General features: G+C 36.3%; 1 protein-coding gene across 1 annotated transcript; it reads right to left on the minus strand.

Annotated features, from left to right (window-relative positions):
* Positions 1 to 1286: 1286 nt before the first annotated feature.
* Positions 1287 to 17336, minus strand: LOC137388908 (dynein regulatory complex protein 11-like). Its single transcript, XM_068075394.1, has 19 exons — positions 17203 to 17336; positions 16767 to 16990; positions 15625 to 15728; positions 14805 to 14924; positions 13270 to 13414; positions 12871 to 12989; positions 12169 to 12371; positions 10909 to 11017; positions 9404 to 9511; positions 8296 to 8454; positions 7740 to 7805; positions 6906 to 7033; positions 5213 to 5403; positions 4259 to 4409; positions 3609 to 3741; positions 3026 to 3206; positions 2467 to 2576; positions 2087 to 2215; positions 1287 to 1647 (listed from the first exon to the last, which is right to left on the minus strand). Exons 1-19 carry the CDS (start codon positions 17211 to 17213, stop codon positions 1522 to 1524), a joined length of 2517 nt encoding a protein of 838 aa, XP_067931495.1. The 5' UTR covers positions 17214 to 17336; the 3' UTR covers positions 1287 to 1521.
* Between the last annotated feature and the right edge of the window lie 26 nt (positions 17337 to 17362).

A 17362-nucleotide genomic window follows, 5' to 3' on the forward strand; every position in this document is an offset into this window, starting at 1 on the left:
TAAATGTTGATAAAACTAATTTCATGTTACTAAAAAAAACCCAAAATAAATTTCATCTAGCTAACACTCATCCCTTTTTCGTTTTCAACAAACCAATTTGTTAGACAGATCACACTAAATGCTTAGGTATTTTTTTTATTCTAATCTCACTTGGAAAAAACACATCGAATATTTACTAAAAACAGACCCTTATCAGGCTTAGTCTACCGCACATCTGAATATTTACCCCGCAAACCTTTGCTTTTATTATACAATTCCAGTGTTAAATCCAAACTTTCATATTGCATTGAGGCATGGGGCAATGCACCTCCTACCCATCTTACAAATTTAATAATACTTCAAAAATGCATGATAAGGACCATTCACAAAAAACCCCGCCCCACCCACACCAAACCTCTTTTCAAATCATCCATACCACCCTATCAGTTCACTATATTCATATCGCGTTATACTTTTAGCTCATCAAGAATTTTATTGTAATTACATCCCTCGCACAATATATCAAACCCGATTCTCAAACTCCTGTCTAAATCTCTCATAATCTTCTTCCCGTGCAGGCCATCGCAGGGTGGATTTCCAACAAGCCATCTTTTGGAACCAACTCCCTAAGTCTATTAAAGGCATAGAGAAGGTGGCCAGTTTCAAGAGAGAACTCAGGTTGTATCTTTTAACATGTGAATAAAACCGGTGATAACAAGCCCAACATTACGACTAGCTATGCTATTGCGTATTATGGGCTTCATCACTCTTCCAGCTTTTTTCTTTTGCTTAACTAATTTTGTTGATGAAAATAATCACAAACGTTAAACCACTAAGTTAATAACGCAACAAAAAAATTAGTGCTAATGATAACGCCAGGAGAAAAATCTAGAACTTTGTCAACTGCGCCCTGTTGTATAAATGAATAGACTTACATGTACAGATGTGAAGAAGAGCCTCCATCTTTCGTCATTCTTCCTTATATCCTCCCCATACTGCCTTATACTACATAATCTACTAGCTTTACCCACTAGCCTGATTCACTAGCTTTATCCACTCACCGTAATTACCAAAGCCACCTGTACTGCTTGTGAGCCAAGACCACCTATGAGCTCAGAAGCCAATATAGCCTGAGCCTAACAAATCCGATAATACAACACTATATAGCCTTCATATATGTTATGATACAACACAGACACATTGACAGCATATTAATATTACTAAGGATATCCATAGTCTTAAGGTGAAAAACATGCTGACATGAAGTCAACAACAATCAAAAGCAAAATTTTGTGCCTTTAGCAGCAACGCCCATTTAAAATCACACATGTATTTCTAGAACTCGCTGCAGCTCAAACTGCATAACAGAAATGATGCACAGTGACCATTTACTGTTTGATTAAAAATCAACTCGCTTTGCCAATTAGTTCTTTCCATTCTCTGACACTGGTTTGTTTGGATTGTAGTAACTTGTTGAGCAAAGTAACTTAAGGCAAATTTAAAGAGTTATAAAACAGCAAAATACAAAATACACATTGAAAGTTATTTCTTTTTCTTTCCACCTTTCTTTGCTCCTTTGCCTCCTTTACCTTTGGCACCAGCATCATCGTCATCACCGGCTGCAGCTTTAGACCGTTTTTTGCCAAGAGGTGTTTTAGCGTACCACGACTACAACAAAGCTGACTGAATTACCATTTGTTATCAGAATTCACAAAAACACAAGCAACGATGATTTATACAAACAGGAGTTGCCTCCTACTGGCATGAACAAACCAATTTAATATATAGTGCAGTAAGGCCAGGATATGGAATAATGGGACCATGAGAAATAGCTAGTCAGTTGATATTAAGGCCTAGAGACATTATTACTGCTGAGAGATATGGACATGAGCTGTTAGACCTGATCATATCTTTACTATAGACTTTTTGGTTCCTGAAGCAACGCAAAGTGCAACACGCAATGTAAGGGCCAAGTTTTTCTGCTCACAATCACCTAACACATTAAATTTCATTCATCATAAACATGTCGTGTTTTGAATGTTATTATTTATAAAGCTAAAAATTCCAGAACCCATCATACCACTTATTATGCACTCATAGCTATTACCTTGTAGGCTTCCTCTTCCTCCTTGTAAATAGGGTCTATCTTGGCTAGGGCAGAGAGAAACTCTACACCTTGGAGAGGTTTTTTGGCAAGGTCTGCTATTCTCCTTTCTTTCAATACACTCACACAGACCTTAAATTGTGACAAGCACTTCAAACCATTTCAAACAGCTACTACAAAGTTGAAAAGACTTACGAAACATTCTATAAATATTCCATTGATATATGTTCAAGGCAAAAGCAAACAATTCCCAGATGGATCAAGTCTGGAGAAATCAACTCCTACAGTGAACACGTATAAACATAGACCTCATTACAAGACATAATGCACGTTAAGCTCTGCTAGATTCCAGGGGTCTATGGGTAATTATATGTTATATGTACCTCATCGATATGCCCCGGGGTGTATCCATCGGTCACTTTGGCTAGTGAGCTGACATCAAGGCCGGTGTGTACAATGCCATTATGGTTAGTTATCAGAGTCCTCCACAGCACTACATAACAAGGTCATTGTCTCAGATACTCATATGCATTTGCCTAAGTAGGAGGGTTAGCACACCTAAAATATATACTAAGTCTCTATACAACAATACAGTGCAGGGACACCTGGGTGCACCAGTATCGAAGGGCTACGGTGGGCCCAGCAGATCATGCTTCCATTGGGCACTATGGTACAGAGATGATTGTGTGATGCCATATGTCAAGGTTGTATCTTTAAGATGTCACTTGTGCACAAGCGCTACGCCATTGGTCGTTAAGGCCGTTTCCATAGTACAAAGATGGCGCATCGTATGGGTGTTTTGCTTCTGAACAGTGACACTGACTCACAACAGAAAGAAAGCAATACGGTTGTTTCCATGATGGTATTGCCGTGCCATGCGGGGTGTGTCGTTGCCTGATCGCTGTATGGAAACTTAGTACAAATTATAGAAATCAAACATACAGTGTCTAGACGCATAGTCAGGCCTGGGTATAAGTATAACTCTCTGATAGGCCTGACACATAGGTTTCATCTCCCCATCAAACGGGGTCCTGCTTGTTCCCACTAGCAGTATTCTATCTTCAGGCTTAAAGTAGGCTTTTATGGCCTTTGGTAGCTCCTTCTTCAACCTCTTTGGATCTGTCTGCAAGACACGTAAATGGTGAGTAATAGAGGAGGTCAGATAGTAGATGTGATACATTGGAGTACAGGCTAGACATGAAAAGGAGAGGATAAAAGAAAACAGTTAAATGAAAAGTTTAGAAAACGCAAATTACAAACTGCAATTGTTTTGCAAATCAGAAGCAGAGTGAACCCATTAAACAGAACAGATGTTTCAATGTTTTAGACACAAAAACTTTGTAAGGATTGAAAGAACTTTAATTGAATACTGTCGCTTACCGATGTTTTGCAGAATAAATGAAAATAATTCGATGTTCTCCAGATTTTAAGAAATTAAACAAGCAGTATTTTTGTAGGTATACAAAAGGCATAGATGAATTTACTCAGGCATGTTCAACCAGCCATAATCCTCCCTCTGGCTTACCGGATCTGTCTTGGGCACTTTCTTTTTAAACATGAGCTCACAGTTGTCAATGTGGTACACTGAAGGTTGCAGAGCACGACCCACTTTAAAGACCATGTGTATCAGCATTTTAAGTCCGTCCTTACCGGGATACCTGTGAAAATTTAACGCAGAGATTATAACAGCGAATGAGTTCACATATCAAGGAGACTAATTTATGCGAAGCCATGAGACATGAGGACTCATGGAGGCTAAAAATCTCACAAAGGGTTACAAACTGTTGAGGCCTGAAATGGTTAAAGTCACGATTCAGTAAAATTGGACAGGTTTAAATCCGACGAGATTAAAAGCGGGTGAGACGCAGACTGGTAAGGTGAAAGGTTAGCAAGAACAAAAGCTTCCAAACCCAAACGGTTGTGAAGTTAAATGCTGTAAAGGTACACGTGGTGACAAAGCAAAAACTGGTGAAGCTCAAATAGGGGAAGTGAGAATTTTCTGAGGGTAAAACTAAAATTATGGGTTCAAAATTTGGAAAGGTGAAAAATGACAAGATCATCAACAAGCGCTTGCGAAAATAAACAAGAAATAAAACAGTTTATAGCTGCTTTCCCTTCTTTTATTTGGTGATGAGGGACTCATCCAAGCATTGGTAATACTTCCCTTAGACTCACCTCCCTGCAATGTTAGCGGCTGTCAAGTCAAATAGATTTGCTCCAGTTTCGTTACAAATAGCGTGCACCAGCATCTTCTTACCCGTTCCTCTCGGTCCCGCCAGCATCATTGACTTAACAAGTGGTGCTCTTTCATGCACTGCTGGTGAACCTGCCCCAAAATTTTAACAGTTATAAACACATAATAATGTAATAAATAAAAGCGGGTATCGCACCTATAAAACGCTTTTGCATTACTTACAAAAAGACACAAATTGAGAGAAATACATATTTTTATAGTTGGATATTACAGTACATATACTACTAGCACACAATTATTAATCTCCAGACTAATCTATAAAGAAAACATATAACCACGTAAGTAATTGAAATCTTTACTATATATTTATTATAATAAGGAGGCTCCATTAAAGGTTAAAAAAAATAATTACTTTGCAGAGAATTCAAACCCACAACATTCAGATTCATAGACCAACACTCCAACACCTGTGCCAATCGACCGTCATTGCATATAGTTGAATAATTATGCAAGTACTGAATCTTTGTGTTTTATCGGCACACTTGCCGATCTCTCCCGGCACACATGCCGATCTCTCCCGGCACACATGCCGATCTCTCCCGGCACACATGCCGATCTTTCCCGACATACTTGTCTGCCCGGGTACTACACGTAGTACTTTATAAAAAGTAGTTAGTTTGGGATTTCTCATGATTGGATTAACATGGCACATTCTATGCAGCAACAGAGTTACCTGTTATAATCATCGATCAATTCAGAGCTCGCAATATTTGTTTTGCTGTCTATCAAAGTCTGGTTTCAAGTTGATGAATGTAATTATTTGGGGACTACTAGATAACGCTCAATCAATCTTTAAGTTTTAATAGTATTTTAGTGGTTGCGCTCTTTACATGAATTGATGCTAAACAAAAAAAATGACGGGAAGAAAAACTCACCGAGTGGAAGAACTCCAAATTCTGTGACGACTCGTCTGACATCGCTGAGTGACGGCATCGGCTCGATGTTAGCCTGTCGGAGTGTTGTACCCAGATAGCTGTACTCTCCCACAAAGTCTGATATGTGAATATCCTGTACCTTTTTTATGACTCCCTGCTCCACCAGTTCCTCATACAGCGACTCAATCGACCTAGAAGAGATACGCCATCCTGTTACAGGTGTGGCTATATTTACTTGCAAACTTGCAAAAAAATTAACCTTTTTTGTTCTAACCCAGATACTGATCCAGCAGAATGAAATGAACAACTGTATGAAAAAGGCAAACTTTTATAAACTGTACAAACAAGACCATCTGGCATGCGACGCACTTATTAAAAAGATGTGCGTATCTTTCATGTTGTCAACTTGTAAAATGATTAATCTCATTTAATATATTTTCAGTTTCCAACTAGCTGCGTAAAATTTGATAGAGAGAAATTTTTTTTAGTTGGTATTTCAGAATTGAGTATAGAACGGTATGATGGCCCGTCTCTTCATGGCTTGCCTCGTAGAAAATTCCTAATTAGCCTACGTGACTCTATGTCTATGGCAAATAACAAGAAAATTAATACTACTTAAATAATGCTATACTTGGCAAGTTATTGCAATATACTGACAATGTAAAGGGCCATATTATAGGTCATCACTTTTGACACCTGCTTTGAGCAGATACCAAGTTTTGACCTTAAAAATTGACCTAAAGACTATTGAGTTATGTTGCGAAAGCCTAAAATATATGCTTCACATTTCTATGCAATCATAGTAACATCGATGAGTTTCATGCTAGGAAGGATAACTTCCTATTTACTCATATATGGTAAACTCCTGCCAAGGTTTCTGGCACAATTTCAAGATTTGCTGAATAACTTACACATTCCATACACATACGTGTGAGTCAATTTACATACACGCACATAAAGAAGTTGTTCAAAATATGAAAACAGGGTTTGCATTTGCCTTACCACCTAATCTATAAGATGGTCTTACTCATATAGTAATTTGAGGTTTATCATTCATGCAGACATTCAGTGTCGTCTGGCACATAATAATACTTTCATAAAAAAATTTCGTCTACAAAACTTAAATGCAAAATAAGAAAAACTTTGTGCCTGTCTTTACTTATGTTTTGCTGAAATTGGCCTTGACCGCAGCTCTAACAAGTACCGATTATAATAGAGGGTTTATAATCTAACAGACTTGGATTTTTACAACTCTAATTAATTATAAATCAAACTAGTTTTATATTTTAAGTTTTCTGACTCGCATCTTCACCGAATCTGGTTTTTGTTCGTCTCTTTTTCGTATTCTCATCAAACATGAGCTAATTGACATGGGGTGCTATGAGGAGTATGTAAGCTTAAGAAAAACAGAATGACATTGACTTAACAAGGTTTAAGTGAATTTGAGATTCGCACGTAGAACTTTTATCTTTATTTCTCTTCCTCTGTGCACAATTAACTTGCTTGTAACTCATTGGGTGAACAATGTAACTCACCTGTACACACATGTAACTCACCTCTAACTCACCTGCACACACATGTAACTCACCTGCACACACGTGTAACTCACCTGCACACACATGTAACTCACCTGCACACACGTGTAACTCACCTGCACACACGTGTAACTCACCTGCACACACGTGTAACTCACCTGTCTGGTGTCAGATCTTTCTCTTTCTTTCCTTTTTTCCCTTTCTTCTTGCCACTCTTTTTACCCTTCTTCTTTTTCTTTTTTCCTGACTTTTTCCCTTTCTTTCCTTTCTTATCCCTTTCCACTGCCTGTAATGTACGCAATGTGCACAATGTACACAATGTACACAATAATCCAGTTTTCTTCTTGCTAAAACCTCCTATTGTTGTATTTGACAATATCAATTTGAATTCGTAAATAATAATTAATTTAGCATGACTCAACCCGCACTCTTGTAATGATTAGTATTCTGTGAAATTTAGAAATAAGCTTTTTTGATCATTTCAGTTTCAGTAGCAATAACCAAATTAGAACTATTATATAATTTTTTTATATGATAGTAATATTTAAAAAATATTCTCTATTTATTTTTTCAAATGGTGGTATTGCTTATTAGCAGCAATCACTTCTTTTACTGCATTATTTTATGCAACTAATATCAATTTTTTGCTCGTTTTTTTTGGTTGAAGATGTAATTAATTAAAATTTTCTCCAGATATTTAAATTCCATATATGCAGAGCAGAAACAAGCCTTCGTTACAAATCCGTCTCTAGTCTGTGTAACACAATCTGATTATATTAGTCTACATGTATTGGATTGCTCTATGAACTAATAGAAATGTATTTAGATACTCTATCAATAATGCCTTGAGAGCAAAGAGTGAAATATGGTAGTAATTTTGTCACTTTTGTCTGTGGTAAGGTCTATGAAACCATCAGATACACTGTGAAACAGAAACAGGCCTAAACTGACAATCGATGGGTTCCAGCTAGACCAATTATAAAAAAACTCACCATTTGTAGGTTCTTCAACTCTTCTCTCATCAGCTCATCAACTTGAACTCTGACCTCATCTTCCACCTGATGACATTTCATACCAATTTACAGGAGGTGATGCATTTTTACTATTTCAATAAGAGCTGACCAAACCTATAATAGTCTTGTCTATAGCTGTATTCCTTGGCGAGGAAAACAGATTGACCAACTCGGTTGATTGTGATAAAAATACATATTGGCCAAGCAGGATATTCATAATAAACACAACAATACAGATTGGCCAATCAGGATATTCATAATAAACACAACAATACAGATGGGCCAATTAGGTTATTCATAATAAACACAGCAATACGAATTGGCCAATCAGGATATTCATAACACAACAATACAAATTGGCCAACTAGGTTATTCATAACAAACACAACAATACAGATTGGCCAATCAGGATATTAATAATAAACACAAAAATACGAATTGGCCAATCAGGATATTCATGATAAACACAACAATACTGATTTTCCCTATAAGAACTTACTGAAAACTAAAAACCTAAAAACTAAAAGAATTTTACCTCTAGCCGTTTCTCCTCTTTGATAAGCTCTTGGTCATGCTTCTGACTGAAATTATCGACTTCATCTCTGTCTACCCATACTCCTTTGTAAGTGTCACTTCCTTCACCAATTGTTGGCACAAAGTTTGAAGGAGTCATTTTCCATCCTTCCTCTTCTTCCTGCGAGTTATTTTATAGAGCTTGTGCCAATTAATTACAATTTACGCACAATAAATCAGATTAATATCTCTTGTAGGTATAAGCGTCATAAGTAAGAGAAGTTTCATAAATGTTATGAGAAACGACAAGATGTCTTTAAGGAATCTGTAGTCAAAGTTCACTAGTTAGCTGATGACTACAACTTCCTTACCTCCAGCCTACAGAGAGTCTAAAGCATTACCTGCTCACCTTATGAATAAGCCCAAAATAAGATGATTTTATTACAATGTTAAAATCAGTTGTATTGAGCATGGATACTACAACTAGGCTTGTATCTACTTCTTCTAGCAGTAATAATAATGGTAGAAAATGTTAATTCTAGAACTTACATCACTACCCTTCAATTTAACCCCACTGCTGCGGTGCTACCACTACTACCATTCCTACCACTCTTACCACTACAAAATATTACCTTTAATACCTCTACTACCACTGTCACCTCTACTACCACTGTCACCACTACTACCACTGCTACCCCTGTTACATCTACTACTACTGTTACCACTACTACTACCACTGTCACCTCTACTACCACTGTCACCACTGCTACCCCTGTTACCTCTACTACTACTGTTACCACTACTACTACAGATGTCACCACTGCTACCTCTACTACTACTGTTACCACTACTACTACAGATGTCACCACTGCTACCTCTACTACTACTGTTACCACTACTACAACAGATGTCACCACTGCTACCCCTACTACTGCTGTCACCACTGTTACCTCCACTAGCACTGTTACCACTATTACCTCTACAACTACTGTCACCACTGTTACCACTACTACCACTATTACCTCTACTACTACTGTCACCACTGTTACCTCTACTACCACTGTTACCACTACTACCAGATCATCTATAAGAGCTACATTGATGAAGGAAACTTCTCCAACTAATCTTACATCATCATCCCCTTTTCCTTTGCCCTTCTTTCCTTTTTTATCTTTCTTATCTTTCTTACCAGACTTCTTGCCAGATTTCTTGCCCGATTTTTTTCCTTTCTTCTCTTCCTGCAGTTCATTATATAAGCATACAGTTTCATACAATAGAGACAAAAGCTAATTGAGTACTCTTGCGATCTCAGTCACTCGTCCACTTCCCAATTGCCATATTCACCAAAGGCTGAATGCCCATCATGCTAATGACTTTCCGCTGTGAGAAAGTTCTAGAAGCATTGGGTGGTGCTTGCAAAAAAAAATGAAATGCATCAGAAAAAGCACTCAGTTATTAGAAATTGAAATAGTCTCCTAAAAATTGAGTACATATTTGTGTCCTCATAACTAAGCTGCATTCACTGATAATGAAGCCTCAACTACTAGGCTCAACTACTATACTGAATATATTCATGCTTAACTCATAGTGATTGGTAGCTAAATTCAAAGAACTCCAGTGTGAGAAATTATATCAGAATAAGATGCATGCTAGAACTCAGATGACCAGCTGTGAATTGTGTAGACAAACAACTACATGTAAATTACCTATACCGGCTGACTTATATAATGTATGTGCAACTATATTATCCAATCAGCAGAATAAATTATAAAAAGTGTATTCACCTTCAAGGCCAGCCTTCTTAATCTCTAAAAATATGATACCCATGTGGAGTCAGTCAGGTATGGAAAGTTTGAGCACAAACCAGAACAATATTTATACAATGTAGATATGTTTGATGTTAACGCAGTGTAGATATGTCTAATGCTAATAGTGTGTAGATATGTCTAATGCTAACACAATGTAGATATGTCTGATGTTAACACAGTGTAGATATGTTTGATGTTAACACAGTGGAGATATATCTGATGCTAATAGTGTGTAGATAGGTCTGATGTTAACACAGTGTATATACGTCTGATGTTAACACAGTGTAGATATGTCTAATGTTAATAGTGTGTAGATATGTCTAATGCTAACACAATGTAGATATGTCTGATGTTAACACAGTGCAGATATGTCTGATGTTAATACAGTGTAGATGTCTGATGTTAACACAGTGTAGATATGTCTGATGTTAGCACAGTGTAGATATGTCTGATGTTAACACAGTGTAGATATGTCTGATGTTAATACAGTGTAGATATGTCTGATGTTAATAGCGTGTAAATAGATCTGATGTTAACACAGTATAGATATGTCTGATGTTAACACAGTTTAGATAGGTCTGATGTTAATACAGTGTAGATATGTCTGATGTTAACACAGTGTAGATATGTCTAATGTTAGCGCAGTGTAGATATGTCTGATGTTAACACAGTGTAGATATGGCTGATGTTAACACAGTGCAGATATATCTTATGTTAATACAGTACCAATATTTATGATGAGGTAAGTGTAGATATGTAAAGTGTCTGATGTTAATCCAGTATAGATATGTCTAATGTTAATGTTGCAGAAGATATTTCAAACTCACTTTATTGTTGAGCTCAGCTTCTACTTCCTCGACAGTCTTCTGCTTAAATATTGCGGACGAACCACCTTCATCTTCATCTGGGAAGTCTGGAAACTTGCCCGTTGCATCTCTAAAACACAACCAACTCTAATTATTCTTATGGCATTAACTCAAAAAGAGTGTCAAAAAGACAGACACAACATATGAAGAACTGGCTTATAGAAAGTCAGGTAAGCCAGCATTGGAGTTTTATGATATACCACAGATATATATATACATCGTTATTGACATAAGATAAAACATCTGGAAATGTCTATAGGTGCATATTGCTGAAGTGTCTATTACTAAAATAAAAGTCACCCACCTATAAATAGAAAAAGATATATAAAAATATGAAATAGTTGTAAAGAATTACTAGTACTTGTCATCTCTCACACCCAGAGAGTGCTGGGAATTTAAAGCTAGCTTGAAAAGGAAACAGTGATGTAATTTTTATAATCATTTCTATGTTTTTTATTCCTGTGTTGTTGCATTTTACCAATTTTACTTTTAACTTAACATGAACTATGTCCAGAATGTTTGTATTTATTCTTCCACACACATGACAAACATCATTTTCTCTTCTGTGACACCAACATACTATATCTACCGTTATATGTTTCAGTTTATCATCTTTCTGTTACTACAACCTTCAATGCACTACCCTGATTCCTCCGCAATACTATTATATTACCAATTCTTAAAAAACTTCTGTTCAACCCACTCAATAATTCCTGGTTTCTGTATTTTCATGTTTGTTTTGTTTTGTAATAAAAACATTATTTTGTTGATTATTACAATAGAAAGTACCAATAGAAAGTTATACATATACACATGTATCTAGCAGGCTAAAATTTTTCTTAATTAAAATAGATTTAGTGGGTGAAGCTAAAAAACTGAAGTTAATATGGCGAGTATAAAAAGAGGTCATATATCATATCGTATATACAATATATAACTATAAATCTTGGCTGTAAAGGCTAAAGATATCCAACGGATGATGTGCGATGTATTGACAGCGTGATGAGTAATAAAACTACTAAGGCTTCCATCTATTAAAGAAATTAATTTACCAGTCCTTCAATAGACCAACTTCAGGATTAGTAGTATATTCTAGTGATTATAGCAACTACCTACACAACAGAGAATCAATCAAATCCTTCGAAACATTAGAAGCCACAGCTAGAATGATGACCTTGACCAAACCATTTCTCAACTGTCTCATTTACAAAATAGACAGACCTGCACTCGATAAACCACTGACGAATCTGCTCCTGCATGTTTTCCTTCATATCTGGGCCCTCTGACTCTCTGATCTTATCCTTGATTGTGATGAGCGCTTGCTGGTACTCCCTCTCGTGCTCATCTTGGGTGGTCCTCCTCAAACTCTCCACCTTTTTGGCATTGCCCAATGTCATGTTCTTCGGGTCACGTGGGGGTGGCACCTATGAAACAGATACCCTGTATAACTGCACTCATTTAGAATAGAAGAAATAGTACTGTGCAGATCAACTTCCTTATTTGTTTTGAATCTTAAACATAGAGTAGTCTATGTAGAGCATACATAGAGTTAAATATTATTTATCTGTTAAATTTTGATAATTCAAAAAAGTTATTGAAAGCAGTCTTTTGTACATTTTAGGATGAAAGATAACTTCTGGTCTGGCTGCAGTAGAGTATCAATTAGTACACACAATTACTCAATGCGATGCAGTACAGAGGTTTCAGCAGAGGCAGAAGAGTTCATGTGAGCTTATCTAGTTCTTTAAAAGCTCATTTTATATCATTTTCCTAATATTCATTCTGTGGCTTGATGATGTTGCATGGGCAAACTTTGCAACAAAACTATCATGAGAGTTGTCTACTTTTGTAAAACAGCAAGAGACAGCAACTACGAGTGTAGATTCAACGCCAGACTAAAGTCTTGAGTAACAGATAACCAACCATTCCAATAAACATTAGCTCTTCATCCCGCTCCCTCGTCGTTCTCCTTCTTTGAGCAAAGCCCTTCCAGTGCTTCTGGACCCTCACCGCTGCCACCTCTGGGTCGATAGATGGAGCTCCTATAAAACAACAGAGAGGACATACAGACATACAACAACAGACAGGACGTAGCCTAAAAGTTTTGGCCTCTGTAGAAGTGCATTGTAAGCTAAAACCCTATCTACAATACGCATGAATAAAATTTTTATTTTCATAGATGATGATATTGCAACTCAAAGCTGCAGTATCTAAAGAGGCAGCAGAATTCAATTGCAACAAGCAGACAAGTAAAAGTAGATATACAGATGAAATCGACTTCAAAGTCTCTCAGCCCTTACAAAAACTTATTCAACGCCTCACCTCGCTGTTGAGCAAGCCTCTCCCTCTCTTCAGTTAATCGTATGTCTCTCATAAACTTGGCTCGCAGTCTACCTTGACGGGCACGCTCCATAGTTTGTACAATGAGTACAGCTTCCTGTACAGTCATTTTCAGTTCTTCCTTACCCTATAGCAGAATATGGAGAATGTTAGAAAGTTGATAGAACAACCCTCATTTACCTTCAGCTGACTTAAATTAGAAATATTACATAAGACAGATTACTGACAGCACTGTTTTACTAAACATTGGTAGAATTTTTAGTAGCCTTGGTGGCCATGTCAGTTTCCTCCATCACCAATAGCAGAGGTTCTCGAGACCGACACATTGGTACGATAAATAAGCAACTTGTTCACCAAACATTCAAACCAGACATTTGGGAATTCTCAAACATTTGGTTTGAGAATTCTAAAACTACTCACACAAATTTGTTGAGTAGTTTTAGAATATGATTGTACAATTCATAGAGTTGTCTGCTCGTTCCTATTGGTTCATGTAAGAGGAAAAATATTTAGTAGATGGTAATGGACATTTGTTCGTGATTTATTCATCAATTGGCTGCCCAACTTTGCCAACAAGGCAGTTGCAGAGTATTTGGTACATTGGATATGGAATTTTATGCTATAGCACAGTACAAGAGATTCATCATCAAATGTAGTACGCAGCAAATGCCACGGAATGCAGCAAAAATACGGCATCAAATGTGGATTCTGTGATGATCTGCTAAAAGATAACTTGTATATTTCTAGAAGCATTACTAAACACAGCAAAAAAACCGGAATGTTAGAATATAATTTGTTTTCGTTTCCATGCAGAAAGATTGATGATGTTTTTCATATAAGTGGATTGACTTGACTGAACATTAATTTGATATTTTTACTCAATGGATGAAAGCTTGGATGCTTATAACACATTGAGAAATACTGACAGGGTAACTAATTTAAAACTCATACAGTTGCTGCCACATGCAACCTCTAACCAAATGACATTAATTTAGTTTGTTTACAAAGAAGAGAATGTATTGAAAAGTGAGGCTTTGTGTCACAGCGAAACCACTACGATTCAACAGCCGATATTCCAGTAATGTATGAAACCAATGAAAGCAAAGAATTGGTTCTTAGCGAACACACCTAAAATTTAAAGGCAGCAGTCTAAGCCAGCTGCTTTCTAACTTGGAATAATCAGAAATGTACCGTAATGTTCATATTGGTTCGCCTGTGTAAACCAATCACTTGGAACCTTTTCAAGTACCAACCAGCTAGTGATTGCACGGGATGTTAACAAAAACAAGATTATGAAAGTCATCAACTCAGAGATGCATCCTAACCTTTCGGATACATTTTGATTGACAACAATCTTTTTAAATTTCTATAGCCTACATTCTGTGCCATAATAATTGTGTACAGAAAAGTAGCTGCATTTAAAACTATGGATTGAATTGAGAAATTACAATATGTGGTAATATTAGCCTACGAATCCTTCATAAAAGATTTTAGACTTGGTTTTAGGTGTTTCTTACCATCTCAGAGTCTTGCGGTTTCACTTTCGCCAAGATCTGTTCTAGAACCTTCTGCCTCTCTTTTAATGCCTTCGCTCTTTCCAGCACAAAGTATTTGGGAATAGGCATCTCTATGTCTTGCTAAGAGTAGAAACAGCTATCACTGCGAAGCATTGTGTCACCAAGCAGTGTCACCCTGTTTAGATAGCTATTTTATCTCATATTTAGATTAGGAAAGTTATTGTAACGCTAACTGTTATTCGGTGGCCTAGTGGTCTAGAATGTTCTAGAATGGTCTAGAGTGGTCTAGAACTCCTGACCTGCAAACAACAGGTTGAGGTTCAACTACCAAGGAAGGCTGCTGGTGGTGACAGGAATGACATCCAACCACAAATTGCTCTATGCAACTGGGCATGTCTCCAGTTGTCGAGGTTCCCTTGTCACCAGACTCAGAAATGTCCAGCCAAGATCAACGAACCGCAGACACAAATAAAAATGTTATAACTATAAATAAATTAAAACATTAAAACTTCTTATTAAGACAACAGGGTTGCAAAATGCTACATATTAACTTCCAGAATTCTATAAAAACAGTAATTGAATTCAAAAGCACGTATTTGTTCAAATGGTTTAAAGAATTATACAATCTTTTGCAAATATACCAAGAGCCATTCTATAGATAACATGAATAAGTTCTCCACATTTTAGATAAATAACATAAACCAATGTTGGAACAAATCATGAATCTTACCACAAATCATTTAGCCAAGCCAAATCATGAGAACCAAGCATGGCAAAGTTTTTTAAATAGATGAACCTGTCTTTGCAGATGGAAACTTACTGGGGTGAGCTTGAGATCTGACAGCACGTCATCCATATAATGGAACTCAGAGTATTCTAGATTAACCATTTCACCTTTTAACTCCAATATCCGACCCATTGTACCTGCAAGTGAAAGTACTGCCACATTAGTCATAGTTAGATGCTCAATGTAGTGTGAGAAATTGTGGCTGTTGGTGATTGTCAGTTAATTAAGATGAACTTTTCATACCCGCACTCAATTTCTGCCGCCATTATAAACAAAACTTTTGCTAAGTTGAATAAATAAGTATAGTTTAGAGAAACTAACACAACAGATTACAGGTCAGCTGAACAATGTAATTTATTAAAATGACATAACATGTTGTAATAACTATTATTATATTAATATAATAAAATACATTATATGATTATATCATATTAGTGGATTCCATGATATATAACATAACAATGTAATCTAGAATATGACATGCATTGAACAGAACAGTCATACAACCTTTGAAAGCGAGGAAGCAAACTAAATAGTCAAGGCCTCCTGCTCTGGCTCTAAAAATTTTTTACATTTTTAATGAACGTTGAAAGAAAAACAAAAATCTGACAAGTTTTAAGAATCTCAACAACAAAATGGAATGTTGATTTATTGATATTTAAATGATTAAAAGGAAAAAAAGTTTGCAAAAATACATTAAAAAGAAGAGATTTTGATAAGCATTACTGCATTATTCTATGGTTTGTTGTAGACAAATGGTTTTGTGGTTTGTATTTGATGCTTTCAAGAACAGTTTTAGTCTTTTTACCACTGTATTGAAATTTTTAGAAAGTTATACTATTACGCTGTCTCCATCTATTCCGCAAACAGCTACAGTCAACTATCAGAAACTGCTTTAACTTCAATGCAACTCACTTGTGCTAAATCAAATATGAATGTTATTAGAATTCACGTGCATATGTGCATTAGGCAGTGATTAAACTTGTCAGCTCTTCCAGATCATTTTAAGAAAAGTGTCAAAACATTTAAGTTCTCTTTAGAATAGAGAATATTTTGGACAATTTTTATAGAAATTGCACAAGATAATGATGAACAGTTAGTATAGCAGTAGATAAAATCAATGTATAGTTCAATAAATACTTGCTCAATAAAGCTAAAAAGAACTATTCACGCACCATCTAGTACATGTCGGAGAACTCGTCTCTTTTGAGGATGCACTATTTGATCATAGCAACTTTCGAGACGTCTGAAAATCTGTATATATTTTATATACATTGTTGCAAGGAGTTGAAAAGCAGCTAAACGATCTTTCTCTGGTTTTGGAGGCTCTGGAGGGTTCTCTACCTGCATTAGATCGTCCAATGCCATTTGTGCCTCCGTCCATTGCTTGTTATAGGTGCTGTCAAAAAATAGTTGTTGTTGAATTTAAGAGATATGTAGAAAAGCAATTAAAATCGCAATAATACTTGGCTCCTAACGAAAAGCATTCACCTATAATATGCGTGTAACAAATGAAAACTGTTGTGATTCATTGACGCGTTTATTATTTAGACAATAATTGAAAACGAATTATTCAATAAGATTTGCTAAGCAAATTATGTTAATTTTTACCTATGAGACATGATGAGCAACGACTTGCTTTGCCTTCACAGCCAAATGGCCTTACAAAAGATTTTGACGAGCCAAATTCGTTAAAGCATACGCGATTTTACGAAGGCAATCTGGTTGCTACAATTAATCGTTCGTTGCTAGATGAAGATTGACACATTAT

This window comes from Watersipora subatra, chromosome 2 (genome assembly GCF_963576615.1).
Source record: "Watersipora subatra chromosome 2, tzWatSuba1.1, whole genome shotgun sequence".
NCBI classification, from domain to species: Eukaryota; Metazoa; Bryozoa; class Gymnolaemata; order Cheilostomatida; family Watersiporidae; genus Watersipora; species Watersipora subatra.

What these genes read in the sequence shown, in the direction of transcription:
- LOC137388908 (XM_068075394.1), bottom strand. An exon ending in CAGATCTCAAGCTCACCCCA is followed by an intron (nt 14,925 to 15,624) that starts GTAAGTTTCCAT and finishes TTCTACTCTTAG; the next exon opens with CAAGACATAGAGATGCCTAT. An exon ending in ATTTGGAGTTCTTCCACTCG is followed by an intron (nt 4,410 to 5,212) that starts GTGAGTTTTTCT and finishes ATTTTGGGGCAG; the next exon opens with GTTCACCAGCAGTGCATGAA.